Genomic DNA, 17,091 nt, shown 5'->3' with positions numbered 1-17,091 from the left:
CCAAACTGGCTTTCCAATGCTTCGGTCACTATATGGTAAAATAAAGTTGATTTAATTGATCCTTATTACATATTATTTACCTTAAATGCTCATACATGACTTCTATAGGCCGATACACTTCATCTATTTTATTTTCCATGTCCTGCAGATCTTCTAGAAGTGTTAAGATGGAGTTTAACTGCTCCAGGCTTTCCACTGGAGTGGTGAGCTGCTGCCATACTGTCTCTCTGTACTGAACGACGTGGTGAAGTTCATCCTGAAAGATATTTAGAAAATAATGCCACTGACTATGTTTACGGTCATTACAAGAAAAACAGAAATAATATTTTATAAGGAGTGTGTACCTTAACACGCTGATGTAATATTGTTGCATAATGCGACTTCCAGCTTCCTGCCAATCCTTTTAATGTATCCTTCATCAAAGAGTAATCAAGACAAATACAGCCTAATTCCATAACCTATTAAACAAAGAAAAAATACTTCATACCCATACGGTAGTAAAAAGTGATACTTGCATGTCTATACATACAGGCATATGTCTGAGCAAAATATATAAATATATATATATATATATATATATATATATATATATATATATATATACAAAATATATGTCTCATACCTTAATATCAGTATTTTTATGAAAGCAGGATATGTTTTATCAAATTATATATACAAATATATATACAAATATTCAAATTCAAATATATATACAAAATATTGTTTAAGGCTGGGTTCCCCGCATCTAATTCGCACAGCAGGACATTGTGACTGGCTCTCTATGGAGCCGGTTCACACATCTCTGTAGCAGCTCCGGAGAGAATTGCACAGGAGCCCTGTGCGTCTTTTGGTCCGTTTCAGGTCCATTCAGCCAAAAATTCAGGCTGAAATTGGACCTGAAACGGTGAATGAGGACGCACCAGACTCCTGCTGTGAGACGCTGCGTGCTCATATGTGAACCCAGCGTAAAGCAAGCAAGCAAGCAAAACGCAATATAGATTTTCATTTCAATTTTCCTTTTATTTATTTTTTTAAATTGTTAAGAAATTAAGATTAAGATTTGTGGTTATAGAAAAGATTGGCCCATTGGGGTACAGGTATGACAATAAGTGTTATTTTAAACACAAGAAATTACAGACCAAATGTGAAATTAAAACAGTAATCTACACACCCCACAACAAACTAAGAAATAGAGATATATAGAAGATGCTTACAGTCATTGGTCACATGCTAAGCCATTTATTTTTCATTATGTAGTCAGATAATTACAGTGTAAATCTAATGAATTGCTTTGTTGAGCACTCCAATTATGTGTGCCTTCTTTATTTTTTTACATAAGTTGTGTTTCCGAAGGACAGACCTATGAAAACTCATGGGAACTAAAATAAAGATGCTGTCCATAGCAATAATTCAGCTTCCAGTCACATTTCTTAGCTTAAAGAAATGAAACCGAACATCTAAGTGGTTGCTATGAGCAACACAATACTTTTGCTTTTTTTTCCATTTTTTTAACTAATTCCTCACCCCATCATTTTAGTCTTGAGCAACAATATCTATATACTGTATAGTAGGCAACATTTATGAACTCTACCAATCACTTTTTTGCTTTATTATTTTCAGATACAGGTACTTTAAATATTGCATCAACTCTGCTAGAATTGTTTCAGACCTGCCAAATTCCATTACCTCCTCTGGGAACCCTGCTAGTATTGAAAGTCCTGTGGTTTTTACCCAATTTATGAGCGGTTAACTGTTTAATGATGCTTACACTTAAGATGTTTGGCATGCATATGTGTAGTCTGAGGTTGTGTGGTCTCAGCACTTGTTTAGAATACCAGAGTTGATCTGCATGAGTGATATGTGAATGACATCAATGAAATCCGCACACATCACATTATGTTGCCTTTCATCAATGACTGAGTGCATGAGAGATGTCTCTACGAATTACTTATTATTGCTCTATGGTTCTGCTGTGTTTACTAAGTTCAGAGTGCAGTAAACCTCAGAGTACTTGGGAACCATATGCATGAGACCTAACAATTATTCAGTATTCTGTTGATGGTAAAATGTTGTGATTTGTAGCCTCGCTTTCACCTTTCCTATAATATAGAGGAATTTGTTGTGTACCACAAGAGGGACTTGCTGTTAGAATTGTTAAACTCCCACTGAACACTGCAGTCAGGCTGTGTATACAGTAATAAATATAGGGTTTCCTTTACTTTTTTTTTTAACTGCAAAGTGCTACAGCAAGGGTTAAAATACACTGTGCTGCTGACACATAGTAGAGTCCTATTGCCGATCTTTTACTCAAGACAGCAGCCCACATTTCCAGCAGCACTGTTGCAGGGCACCAAATGTATTTATGTACAGTGCCTTGAAAAAGTATTCATACCCCTTTACATTTTACACATTTTCCACATTTTGTCATGTCACAACCAAAAAAGTAAATTTATTTTATTGGGATTTTATGTGATAGACGAACACAAAGTGGCACATAATTGTGAAGTGGAAGGAAAATGATAAATGGTTTTCAACATTCTTTACAAATAAATATGTGAAAAGTGTGGCGTGCATTTGTATTACATTCTTTACAAATAAATATGTGAAAAGTGTGGCGTGCATTTGTATTCAGCCCCCGCCCCCCCCATACTTTGTAGAACCACCTTTCGGTGCAATTACAGCTGCAAGTCTTTTTGGGGATGTCTCTAACAGCTTTGCACATCTAGAGAGTGACATTTTTGCCTATTCTTCTTTGCAAAATAGCTCAAACTCTGTCAGATTGGATGGAGAGCGTCTGTGAACAGCAATTTTCAAGTCTTGCCACAGATTCTCAATTGGATTTAGGTCTGGACTTTGACTGGGTCATTCCAACACATTAATATGCTTTGATCTAAACCATTCCACTGTAGCTCCGGCTGTATGTTTAGGGTTGTTGTCCTGCTGGAAGGTGAACCCCAGCCCCAGTTTCAACTCTTTTGCAGACTCTAACAGGTTTTTTCTAAGATTGCCCTGTATTTGGCTTCATCCATCTTCCCATCAACTCTGACCAGCTTTCCTGTCTAGCTGAAGAAAAGCATCCCCACAACATGATGCTACCACCACCAGGTTTCACGGTGGGGATGGTGTGTTCAGGGTGATGTGCAGTGTTAGTTTCCTGCCACACATAGAGTTTTGCTTTTGGACCAAAAAGTTAAATTTTGGTCTCATCTGACCAAAGCACCTTCTTCCACATGTTTGCTGTGTCCCCCACATGGCTTCTTGCAAACTACAAACGGGACTTCTTATGGCTCTTTTCAACAATGGCTTTCTTCTTGCCACTCTTCCATAAAGGCCAGATTTGTGGAGTGAATGACTAATAGTTGTCTTGTGGACAGATTCTCAATTAATGCTTTCCTTGCCCGGCCTGTCAGTTTAGGTGGACAGCCATGTCTTGGTACTTTGCAGTTATGCCATATGCTTTCCATTTTTGGATGATGGATTGAACATTGCCCCATGAGATGTTCAAACCCTGCTTTAAACTTCTCCACAACTTTATCCCTGATCTGTCTGGTGTGTTCCTTGGCCTTCATGATGCCATTTGTTCACTAAGATTCTCTAACAAACCTCTGAGGGCTTCACAGAACAGCTGTATTTATACTGAGATTAAATTACACACAGGTGGACTCTATTTACTAATTAGGTGACTTCTGAAGGCGATTGGTTACATTAGATTTTAGTTAGGGGTATCAAAATAAAGGGGGCTGAATACAGATGCACGCCACTCATCATTTTCCTTCCACTTCACAATTATGTGCAACTTTGTGTTGGTCTATCACATAAAATCCCAATAAAATACATTCACGTTTTTGGTTGTAACATGACAAAATGTGGAAAATTTCAAGGGGTATAAATATTTTTTCAAGGCACTGTATATGCTGTCTGAATAAATTACAGCAGCCATTCTCAACCAGGGCTCCTCCAAAGGTTACTAGGGATATCTTAATCTGTGGCTAAGTGATCTCCCATCAGATGGTGCCTTCATAGTTCCAGTTTTATCCCCACTTGGCAAAGACAGTAGTATGGCACCAATGATCATTTTAGCTGTCTGTAAGGGTGGCTTTCTAAGCACCACTGTAAGGCGGGACAAGCATTCTTTCCACTGACCACCAAATGTATGGGGGAATTTCCTAATGACCCCCTAATGACCAATTTCCTAACCACGGATTCCTTGAGACCTGAAAATAATTTCAAGAGTTCCTTTGTAGTAAAAAGGTTGAGAAAGGCTGCCTTACAGTTAGAAGTAACGAGGGATTAATAGGGCTTTAACAGGGTTTTAATATTGCTAACATCTCTTTGATTTGGGACTAGCTGGGGCAGTGAGCGAGCATATTGTTGCAAAAATGTAGTCCTGCAAAATGTCAGCAGCACTAAAAGTTCCCTTCTGAAATAAAAACGTACTAATTGATTTCCTCACAATCCTTTGGCAGTTTTACAAAGTATAAACATGGGTTGGATTGAAAATGACTCATTTTGTTATTCAGCTCCTGTAGCTGACAAAATATGTAAAAAAGCAAAGCCCCTCATTTACTAGTAATATCAAGAAATATTACGGCAGAATTTTCTGAGATGGGTGAGATATGATTGGTTATATAATGTCCTTACCTCAGGATAACCTTTAATTTTTTCTTCAATATCTAAAAATCGTTTCACTTCCCTGTGAATGATAGCAAGGCATGGATTGCCTATTAAAAACTCTTCACTCTGTTTGTACATGTTATCCGCCCACAGGAAGTCATAACAGCTTAGGCTGAAAAGTTGCTTCTTTACCACTGGGTGAATATCTATAATAAAATGACAATTCATTATTATATACAAATATATTTTACTAAACAATGTACAAGTTACTGTAATTGGTTTAAGGCTTCCCAGTAACAGTAAGGATTAATTAAACTGATTTATTTTTGTGCCACACAGAACATAGAGTCTAGTGGATTGTGTCAGCCCTGGGTTCATATACTGTATGTCTTGCATTCTATAATATCCCACTCTGTTTCTTTCCACCTAGCACTTTTGGATGTTCCTACCCACCTTTGTGCGCCAGCACCTGCTGTTATGCCGTGTACACACGATCGGAATTTCGGCCCGCAAAAGACCGATGAGAGTTTTTCGTCGGAAAATGCGACCGTGTGTATGCTCCATCTGACTTTTGCTGGCCAAATTCCAGCCAGCAAAATATTGAGAGCCTGCTTTCAATTTTTCGGTTGGGAAAAGTTCCTATCCGAAAATGCGATCGTCTGTGGCAATTCCGATGCGCAAAATTCCTACGCATGCTCGGAAACAATTCGATGCATGCTCGGAAGCATTGAACTTCATTTTCTCGGCTTGTCGTAGTGTTGTACGTCACCGTGTTCTTGATGGTAGTAAGTTCAGCAAACTTTTGCGTGACCGTGCGTGTGCAAGGCAAACTTGAGCGGAATCCCGTCAGAAAAGCCACCATATCTTTCTCTGACGAGAAATCCGCTCATGTGTACACGGCATTTCATTCACCTTAACATAAAAAATTCAACATGGAAAGTTGGACACCCTCATAATGGCCACAGAAGGTGTGCAGACCCAGGAACTCAGCTCTCAGCTTATTATAACTCTCCAGCACCTATAATAATCTAAAATATATATATATATATATATATTTGTTGTCTCAACCTTTTTCACAATGGAAACCCTGGACACCCTCATAATGGCCACAGTAGGTGTGCAGACCCAGGAACTCAACTTACTATAACTGTCCAGATCTACCATCATCTGAAATAGTATTTTCTTGGTCTTGATTTAATATTATATTATGTATTTACTTTCGTACAATACACTTTTATATACAAATGTAAAAATAAAATATTAATAGAAAACTTTTTGTATATACCTCTCATTGTTGTCTCAACCTTTCTCACAATGTGTTGCAGCTTGTTGTTTGCAACTATGGACACATTAAAAGCTTGACCCTTCCTTTCTCCAGACCACCAGCTCAAAGAATCACTGATGTTTATAATGGAAAGAATAACTTGCTTGATAGTGTCCTGGGCAACATCCATGGTGGGATCTATAAGGATGTGTGGAATTTTAAAGATAAGAGAAAGCCTAAACCTGAAGAGGGAAAAAAAGCTGAGGTGAGGTTTATGGAATGCTTCAGATAAAGGTGACAACATTTAGAGACACGTACCTATATGTATTGCCATTTTGAAATCCACCATTACCAGTAATAATTACTGTTATTGTGAAGTTCTACTGGGTAAAATGTATAAAATCAGCAGCAGTTACAGATATTAGCACCCTCAGGTCATAGACCATGTTGCTGGACCTCCAATGTTTTAGTAAAACATAAGGGAAAGTGTCTGCATCCCAAATGGAAAGTGTGCCAAGCTTTGTCAAGAGATAGCAGATAGACTAACTGGAAACCAGAGCTTTCCTGTACAAAGCTTTGAATCTCAGCCTGCAACATGTTAACTCAAAACTCCACAGCAGATCATGATGCAAGATGTCAAATCATGAATAATTAAAGGACATTGTTGACTCAGCACTCATGGGTATAATGTACTTCCAGCATTCATGGGGATTATCTTGTTTATTAGCAGAAGCAGTAAAATATGATATTTTAAAAGCATCATGGGCATGACCACAAGCCATACGTGTTACACTCAGCCCTAATAAATACTGTATATGGGATTACCACCATAGTACTTCATTATTTAGGTTTTCCCAAGACAGCAAAGCCTCTGTATTAATAAATATAAATCTCTATGTTCCTAGTCTGAATAAAAGGCAAAAATCACAAACCATATTCAATATTGTTATGTTAGAGATTGTACCTTTGTATAATGACAGGGTATATGCATCTTGTATATGAATAGATTCTGTCAGGCACTTATGCGCTCCTGCTCTATCATAGCTGCTGGTTCCAGCATCCTGGTTTTGTCTATGGCATTCTCCTTGTCTGTCTGTCCACCTGCAAGGTGATTGATTGTGGCCAGACTCTATGTGGAAACCAAACCTGATATAAGCTAGCCAAACTTGCAGTCTTATGCGTGTGATAGAGTGTGTGATACCTGATCAAGCTGCCTATTTGTCTGCCCTGCTAGATTAGATTTCCCAGTGTATGATCCTCGATCATATATTTACGACTATTCTCCGAACTTCGCCTGCCTTTTACCTGGACTGTCATTGAACCACTCTGCCTGTCTGCCAACTGCAGGTACCAGTTTGCTCTGCTCAGTTTGCGCCTGCCCTGGCGTGGTAGCCAGGCACTATAGCATTATGTATAAGACCTGGGGGCAACCGAGTGCCAGTAGGGCTGCTTGCCTTATGGAAAAGGGGGCTGCTAGAGATGAAGAACACAGCAGTCAGCTATAGTGTCTGACCAACTGCGTTGAGGGTAAGTGTGACAGATTTTCTCTGCCTTTGCTATGTCTCATTTTTATTTATTTTTTAAATCCACTTAAATGCATTTTTTTATTAATGCTATCACTTTTAAAAACCTTTTACCTAAGCCGAATTTCTGTGACAGGGCAGCAGAGCAAGTAACTTACTAATTAATATTAATTACCTATATAATGGCTAGTTGAGAATCTTTCAGTTTTGCCCTAATTGGAAAAGGCGATGAATCTTGCCCCGTGTGACTATTTGTGGACTAGTCCACCTACCTAATGTTTCCCACCAAAACTGAATGTGGATAGGGCTAGACCATACTACTACATGCCCTACTACACTCCATACTCTTCTAGAAGGATCCTTAGCTCTCCTCTATTGCTTGCTTTTGTGTGTCATTATTCTGATATGTTTATCCAATTTACCATGCTGGAACATTCATGCTTTTATGTGCACCACATTTCAATTTGAATTTATATATTGAAGACATAAAAGGTGATGAATCCATGGAGAACCCATTATTTTTAGCAATGACATGATAGAGAAAATGTAGCTTTAATCTTAAGAGACATGGGGGTTGATTTACTAAAGACAAATAGACTGTGCACTTTGCAAGTGCAGTTGCTCCATAGCTTAGTAAATGAGGTGAAGCTAAACTTTGCAAAGAATAACAAATTACATACAAATAAAATAAAAAAAACACAGCTTTTTTTTTCTTGCACATAATTGGCTGATGGAAGTCAGCAGAGCTTTGCATCATTTACTAAGTTCTGGAGTATCTGCACTTGCAGAGTCCAACTTCACTTGAAAAGTGCACAGTCCATTTGCCTTTAGTAAACCCAACCCCTTGGTTTAATCTTTGCACTCAGCATAATGCTTCACTGGCATAGCTGCTGAAATACAACTCATACCAGGAAATCTTTATTTTTTACAGAATTACAAATACAGTATATGTACAGCAAATGTATGAAAACGCATTACCTTAGTTTATGTGTCTGAATTTTAGATCCCAGAAGAAGCTTAAATGTATTAACCAAAGGCTTTTTTTTCTGAGGATTAAATCCGTCTAATGCTTGATCAAATAATTTAGGTTCAGTTGTGAAAGATTCTATGTCACAACCTAAAAGTTGTGCTAGGATGACCAATGAATGCAGTATACAGGTGGACACCGCTTGATACAACTGCACGCTGAGCGATTCTGGAAATAAAAGATGCAACCAATTAAAACATGTTCACATTTACAAAGCCTCTTAACTGAATTTAGTGTACTTTGTTCAGCTGTTCAACTAAACTTGTGGTCAGCCTCACCAGATACAATGTAATCAATGAATCCAAAATGCAGAAACAATTTACAAAAACAAGATGTACTGTACACTGTTAGTTCTTAAACGTCTTACAAAGTAAACATTACAAAAGCATTATTGTGTATTGCACAAAACATGGACAAACTACACAAAACATTATAAAAGGGCCTTCTATTGAAAATGAACTTAATAAAAGAGTACTCTCTACAGCAGGGGTGTCAAACTCAACTTTATCGTGGGCCGCATCAGCATTATGATTGTCCTCAAAAGGGAAGGTTGTATCTGTAAGATTAGATGTCCAGCGCATCCCCTCCCCTTACATCAGATGTCAAGAGCCACCCCACCATCAGAAGTTAAGTCCCTTACTCTCCCTAACATAACAGTGCACAGTTTCCTTATGCTGCTGCTGGGAAGAAGCTGGAGGCATTGCTTGAAAGCAGAAAGTAGGGGTCTGGTGGAGGACCAGAGGAGGGCTGGAGCTCTCCTGCAGCTGCAGGAGAGGTGTGAGGGCCACATGAAAAGGCCTGGAGGGCCGAATTCGTCCCGCGGCCTTGTGTTTGACACCTGTGCTCTACGGGTACTCCCAACATAAGTAGGTTTTATGTGAGCTATGTAGATTTTCTGCAAATACACTTTATCAAATTTGAATGCATATTTTCTTGTTGGTAGCACTATATTTCTGTATTATTGTTTGCCCACATTATTTGCCTTTCAGGGAATATTGTACTGACAAAAATATGTAGGCAGTCATTGTTGACATCCTGAATATGTTACTTTCCTGTTCTTATTCTTCTTATTATTATTATTTAAGGTACTTACATAGCGCCGTAAATTTACGCAGCGCTTTACATATACATTCAATGACATTAGCCTTCAAAAAGCTTTATTTTTTCAGGACTAGATCACAAGAGATCACCCAGACCAAGCCTCACTTTGACATGTTTCACACAAAAATGGCCTTAACCATAGATGAAACTGTAACTATAGGCAAAACTTTTTTTTCAATTTGGGTGGAGTAAGGGAGGGGTCACAACCCCTGTCAGTTTATTTTTTTCTGTCTGTGTCCCATTGGGGAGATTTCCCTTCACTTCCTGCATCATAGACAAAACGGGAAGTGAGAGGAAAACCCTGCAAAATTAAGGGAATCCCTTGGGGCCCCCAGGTCACCAGAACTAGAATCCCCATTGGAAGATTTTCCCTCTATAACTTTTCTGGGAACAACCCAAAATTTAGGATTTTCTTTTACTTTTGCTTTCAATGATGATGGTAAACAGGAAAAATAAAGACGGTGAATCTCCCTAACGGGGGCACAGACAGCAATATAAACTGACAAGTGTTCTAATCCCACTACACTATATCCAAAATGAAAAAATACGTTTTGCCTTTAGTTGTACTTTAAGGCTGACATCATTGGAGTGTGGCCAACTTGCTTGTTTATTCCATGTGGGTAGCTCCATCAAATGGCACCTGAAACCACAGAGATGGGTGGCTAGTGGCAGTTCCCTTTGGTATGTACCCTGGGAAGCCTTTTCAAAGATGCCAAAAAAAATACCAAAAACAGTTGAGTATGAAAACATTACTATAAGTAGAAAGGGAATCCGGTTAGAATGGGACATCTGAGGATTTCTCAATGTTTAAAGTGACCCTGTCACCACTTCTAAACACACGATAGCCTGTAAAAGAGGAGTGAATAATATGCTTACCTTTCTGGCTGCCTTGTGTTTAGAAGTGGCTTTGTGGGGACAGGGTCACTGTAATGACTAATAAACTTTGTGCCACAAGCCACAACATGCACTTAAAATATAAATGCACATTAGTATAGCAGGATCTATATCAATGCATTATTCCAACGTTCACTAAAACTCACGCTTTACAGTGTTTGTTACCCCAACATTTCATATTCCTGATATGTGCCTGCTGTACCATGTACTTTGTGAAAATGTATCCTGTTCTCTTTGTATTGCTTTCTTTGTGTGTTCCTGGTGTTCCTGCCAGTCCCTCTCCTTTCCTGTTAAAAACTGACCACACTAAGCAGGAGAGCACAGCATTGTCAGTTCTTTAGCTATGTTGGGAACTCTCCTCCAATGATCAGACTTGTCCTGACACGCCTCCCCTGCACAGCCTTTCACTGGGAAGCTCAATGTACTGCTGCTTCTCCTCCCCCTAGTTCTTATGCAGCTGAGAACAGAGGGAATGTGATCACTTATAAAAAAGGGAAAAATGCATTTATAATGTTTTTTTATATCTAGACACAAATGTTTTGCCTTTCATTTCTATTTTAAACTGAATGGATTGTTTTACAAGGTGATCATTTACAATCACTTTAAGACACATTACCACAATGGAAGGTAATGCACTGTATATGTGCGTTGCTATTCATTCCTAAATAGCACTCTAATGTACATGGGTATTAAAACAGGTAAAGGTGTGAATAGGCCCTAAAAGGTAAAATGTGGATATTCTTGTGGGTGCAACTTAAATAGCCAGATGAGTATGTGTGTCTTGCATTGATGATTGTTAGTAACTGAGACACCTTAGGGAAAAAGCAATTAGACAGGTTATCCAGTGACTGATATTTTCTGTGTTTAAGCCGGCACCGGAGATTTCAGCAGCATGCATCCTACAGACATCTGCACAGTATAAATACAAATGGTATTGCGACACCATTTAAATTCAAGGACCTGGTGCCCTGGAGACAGGTGGATTGTGCTTGTATGTCCAACTACTATGTTAAGTCTATGGCCATCTTATGTTATGGTGTCCTATTGTAAGAAAATGATATAACGTTGCTTAACAGTTAAAATCAAGCTGTATTCCCAACAGATATTAAAAAAACACCATTTACTACAGAAAAATATTGATGAAAGAATATTTTTACCGCAACTAGTGTAAATCCCTGAATCTGTGATGACATCAGCCTGATTTAATCCTCTGTATAGTATTGCTCAGACTAAGAGCCCTTTCACACCGGGCCGCCCATAGCGTCGGCGGTAAAACGCCGCTATTTTTAAGGGGTCTGAAAGTAAAGCTGGCTATAGCTGGTTAGTTTTTTTTTTGTTCAGTCAGTGCGCTGACTGATCAGCAACTGTTATCCAAGTTGTCCTTTATTCTCTATAGGTGTTACTAGGACCCAATACCTAAAGCAAACTTTGTGGGTTTGTTGCTGGGTGCACTGGTTCTAGTGACATCCAACTGACATGCTGGCACTGCTAATAGGAGTGATCACCTGCCAAAAAGTGCCTAAATATTTCCAGTGCAGTTTTCAGAACATTTCTCCATTGACCACCCAATGTAAAGGGAAACTTCTACAATGTAATGGGCACTTCTTCAATGACCATCATGTAAGGGGGCACTGCCCCACCAATACCCAATGTAAGGGTGCATGTCTCTATTGATCACCAGTGTAAAAGTGAGACTACTCCATGGATCACCAATGTAAGTGGTCACTTCTCCACTGACCACCAAATGTAAAGGGGCACTACTCCACTATAGGAACTGACTACTCTGCACTGGGAATACTCCTGCCCACTGTATGCTGTGCTGTAAATTATATACTCCTAACTGCTGGACTTTGTAAGCGGTCCTGTATATTAAATATTTCTGACCAAAGAGTTAGTTGCTCATTTACTGGTTGCTAAGTAAGCCTTAAATTTCTCCTATAAAACTGCATTTTTGCTTGCAATGGATGATGGACGTCAGCAGAGCTTCTGCTCATTTACTAAGCTCTAGGGAAAATGAGTGCAATTACACTTGCAAAGTGCACCGTCTATTTCTAAATATGGGGTAACTAATGCGCAAAACCACAAGGTAAAATATAAATTGAAAAGAAGCTGCCAACATAAATAAGTGATCTCACCTCACACAACTCAAAAAAGAATAATAAATTAATAATATGTGGCGCTAACTTTTTCACCTGTGTGAAAATGGATAATAATATTATAAATACCACTACCTAGCCTGTGAAGCAATATATTAATCCCAAAAAATAAACCTCAAAAACCAATTAATGGAAAGTGATTGTTTATTTATCACTTTCCATTAATTGGTTTTTGATGTTTATCTATTGGGATCAATATATTTATAATATTACACAGGTGAAAAAGTTAGCGCCACATATTATTATTTTATTACAGTCTATTTCTATTTGCCTTCAGTAAATCAACCCCAAAGCTCTATGTCTATATTCTGTGAGCAGAAAAGCATACATATATGCTTTGTACAAACTGCATATTTAATATTGAAAACCTCTATTTCTCATAAATTTGTATTTTATTTCCACCTCAAATGGCTCCATTTTTAAAAGATATCTTGCAAATCCTGCGCCAATCAGAAGCTAGTGGTATTTAAAGAGTAAAATCTCTGTTTATTGATTTTAACATAAGATGTTAATAGATGTTAAAACGCTGCATGGAGGAGAATGCTCATACTGTATATGTATATAGCAAATAATGAAATAATATTAATTATTAATAAGTAAGTTCACCACACATTTGCTGCACATTTACCCAAAATGTTCCCTCTGTACAATAAGCATTCACTTATATTACATTTACCGTATTATAAATATGATGAATGTTGATAAATGAGAGGTGAATCTTGCACAGTGAATGTGCCTGGATTGATAAGAGGTTTATACATATGACCCTAGTAATCATGGTACTTTATACAGTATAATCTGACATTACTATCTGGTGAACTGAAGACAGTGACAAGAACAAATATGAATTGAGCAGTCAGTCTGAGAACTACGCACCCAGGACTTGACTAGTGATTTCTTCAGGGTAATCCACAATGGAGTTATCTGAGGATAAGGACACTGTCTGGGGTTTATATGTTGTTCTTTTCGTTCTGGAATTAGAAGCTGTAGACCTCGTATGAGCAGATGGTCTGCTATTTTCCTGTGCGGATTCCTGAAACCCAAACACATCATACACTGTAACATCATAAGCCAGATAACATTTACATAACATGATTTGTAGCACAAATCTACTAAATGGAAAGTACAACGTGAAGCTCAGAGGTTCTATATAAGACACACTGCATTATTCCATCTAAAATAAGGAACTTTATATATATACACACACACACACACACACACACACACACACAATATCTCACAAAAGTGAGTACACCCCTCACATTTTTGTAAATATTTTCTTCTATCTTTTCATGTGACACTAAAGAACACTAAAGAAATGACACTTTGCTACAAGGTAAAGTAGTGAGTGTACAGCTTGTATAACAGTTCAAATTTGCTGTCCCCTCAAAATAACTCAACACACAGCCAATAATGTCTAATGGATAATAATGGATGGTATCATAACTCACAGGCAGCAGGCACTCTATCATAGCTCTGCCTGGCTCTGTCACAGTGTGTCACAGTGTGTCACATAACATGGCTGCTGGGTGCTGATTTTGTTAACCTATTGGTCATAGGTATCAGCACCCAGCAGCCATGTTATGTGACACACTGTGATAGAGCCAGGCAGAGCCATGATAGAGTGCCTGCTGCTTGTGAGTTATGATACCATCCATTATCCCAGAGAGACAGACACAGTGCAATGTAGTCCAGGGATATGCAATTAGTGGACCTCCAGCTGTTGCAGAACTACAAGTCCCATGAGGCAAAGCAAGACTTTGACAGCCACAAGTAGGACACCCAGAGGCAGAGGCATGATGGTACTTGTAGTTTTGCAACAGGTGGAGGTCCGATAATTGCATATCCCTGATGTAGTCTATTCACAGACACCCCCAAAGCATACCTGTGAGTTATCATAATGCTGATGACCTTAACCAGTTGCCGCCCGCCCGCCCCATAGCAGGTTTACTGCAACAGGGCGGACGCGCTGTGTGGGATCATATGTATATATATATACATACATGATCCTGCATTTCTGGGTATTGGAGCCAGTCAGCGGGTCCAGGGGACTCGACTTGTGCCGGTACCCGACAATCGCTCTGTACACAGGCAGAACAGCGGTCTGCCCATGTAAACAAGGCAGATCGCCATTCTGTCAGTATGGAAGACATTGATCCTGTGTTCCTGCAAAGCCCTTAGTAAAATCACCTCCCCCACAGTGAGAAAACACTTGTTAGGCACACATTTAACCTTTTGATTGCCCTAGATGTTAAAGCCTTTCAAGAAAGTGTCATTAATACAGTGACAGTGCATATTTTTTTAGCACTGAGCACTATATTAGTGCCACTGGTTCCCACAAAGTGTCAAAAGTGTCACTTAGTTTTCGATTTGTCCGCCGCAACATTGCAGTCCCGATATAAGTTGCTGATTGCCGCCATTATTAAAAAATATATATATATTTCCCGGATTTCATTTTAAAAAAATCTGGTCGCCTTACTGTAACATGATCCGTGAATGGGGTAGAGAATCCTGTGAATGATCAGATTCTCCTCCATTTAAAGATCATGGTACAGGCAGTGTAATCATTGAAAGAAAAGGGTAGGAAGGGGCATGTCCCCATCAGATTAGGGCACTTTCACACTGAGGCGCTGGGGCATCGCTATTTTTAGTGGCGCTTTATCGTTGTTGGCACTGCCCATTGATTTCAATAGGCAGTGACGCTTTAGGTGCGGTGTATACACCGCTCCTAAAGCGCCTCAAAGATGCTGCTTGCAGGGCTTTTTTTTAGCATGCTGCCAGCGCACCGCTCCAATGTGAAAGCCCTCAAGTAAGTAATGTAACCAAAGCTGTAGAGTAGAAAAATGTTTTTTAACTAAACTTCAGCCTTAATATGACCACACACATGAATACAATTAGTAATTTTTAACCACTTTCTGACCGCCCTATAGCAGTTTTACTGCTAAAGAGTGGCAGCTGTGTGCATATGTGTATATACGTGATCCAACTCTTCCAGGTAGCGGGCTCGAATGCGTGCTTCCAGCGGCTCAGCAGGACCCAATCAGTGGGTATCACTGACTCAGTGTCTGCCGGCACCCGCCGATCATCCTACAGAGACACAGAACAGCGATCTGCCTATGTACATAAGGCAGATCGCCATTCTCACAGGAGGGAAGGCATAGATCCTGTGTCTGCAAAGCAGGAACTAGGATCCATGTCTTTCCCTAGTAAAAACCTACCACACTATAGTAAAGTACTGGCTAGGCACATAGTCAACCCTTTGATCAACCCTGATGTTAACCCCTTCCCAGTCAATGTCATTAGTACAGTGACATAGCGTATTTTTTAGTCCTGATCACTGTATTAGTGTCACTGGTCCCCAAAAAGTGTCAGAAGTGTCAGTTAGTATCTGAATGTCCGGCGCAAAATCACAGTCTCGCTATAAGTCACTGATCGCCTCCATTACTAGTAAAAAAAATAAATAAACAAATAAAAATATCCTATAGTTTGTAGATGCTATAACTTTTGCACAAACCAATAAATATATGCTTATTAGCATTTTTTACCCAAAATATATAGCAGAATACCTATTGGCCTAAATTTATGAAGAAATTAGATTTTTTTTTTCATTTTTTTTATTATTATGTTTTATAGCAGAAAGTAAAAAAATATTGTTTTTATTTCTAAAAATTGTTGGCCTTTTTTGTTCATAGCACAAAAAATGTTATTTGGGTACAGTGTCGCAATGACCGCGCAAATGTCAGTTAAAGTAATGCAGTGCTGTATCGCAAAAAATAGCCTGATCACGAAGGGGGTAAATCTTCCGGAGCTAAAGTGGTTAAATGACCATACTTTCATTAGAGCCCCAGTTTTCTATCACAAAAATACATTCCTCATAACCCGTGTCTAAACTATCTTATGTTTATATACTATATCTATATGTTTTTCCAGATGATGCCAGCAGGGGTGGACTGACCATTGAGCCACTCGGGAACTGCCCGAGGGCCCTGGGCCACTAGGGGGCCCCATCAGGGTTGCCAGCCTCAGTAAAACCAGGGACAGTATGTATAAATCTTTTTTTTTTTTTTTTTTTTACATCTGTCTGTGTATACTGTGTGTACATGTATGTGTATACTGTGATTGTATACTGTGTGGCCCCATAATCTCTGATTGCCTGGGGGCCCCAAAATCTCCTATTGCCCGGGGGCCCCATGAGTTATCAGTCTGCCCCTGGATGCCAGTACACAATATTACCTGAAAAGACTTCAGTGCTTTTAAGATATCCTCAAATGCATTTCTAATGGTATTTGCCATTGCTTCTAACTTGGCCTTCTTTTCCACCAGAATAAACTCTATAAATTGCACAAACTCCACAGGATTCTAAAATGACAAAAATATACACATAAGCAGTAAACAACTTCTGTGTAAGTGGTGAGCCACTACATCTTTAAGTCCTCCATCCACTTTCAAAGCATTATATATTAATGAATGTGATAGTGCTTGCAAAAGATATAATCGGACATCAAAGTTTCA

The 17,091-nt window shown here is 39.0% G+C and overlaps 1 protein-coding gene across 1 annotated transcript in view; it reads right to left on the bottom strand.

Moving 5' to 3' along the window:
• LOC141141245 (dynein axonemal heavy chain 5-like) overlaps nucleotides 1-17,091 on the bottom strand; it is a 334,052-nt gene that overhangs the window by 254,527 nt on the left and 62,434 nt on the right. Inside the window, exons 21-27 of the mRNA XM_073628924.1 lie at nucleotides 16,666-16,938; nucleotides 13,456-13,612; nucleotides 8,380-8,596; nucleotides 5,900-6,120; nucleotides 4,642-4,820; nucleotides 345-458; nucleotides 81-256 (exon numbers count right to left, since the gene is read on the bottom strand). Of these exons, the coding sequence (XP_073485025.1) occupies nucleotides 81-256; nucleotides 345-458; nucleotides 4,642-4,820; nucleotides 5,900-6,120; nucleotides 8,380-8,596; nucleotides 13,456-13,612; nucleotides 16,666-16,938 (1,337 nt within the window). The remainder of the gene's footprint in view (nucleotides 1-80; nucleotides 257-344; nucleotides 459-4,641; nucleotides 4,821-5,899; nucleotides 6,121-8,379; nucleotides 8,597-13,455; nucleotides 13,613-16,665; nucleotides 16,939-17,091) is intronic.

The sequence above is a fragment of the Aquarana catesbeiana genome, linkage group LG04 (genome assembly GCF_042186555.1).
Source record: "Aquarana catesbeiana isolate 2022-GZ linkage group LG04, ASM4218655v1, whole genome shotgun sequence".
Lineage (NCBI taxonomy): Eukaryota > Metazoa > Chordata > Amphibia > Anura > Ranidae > Aquarana > Aquarana catesbeiana.
The sequence above is the reverse complement of the archived record's forward strand: the minus strand, read 5'-3'. Positions and strand labels throughout refer to the sequence as shown.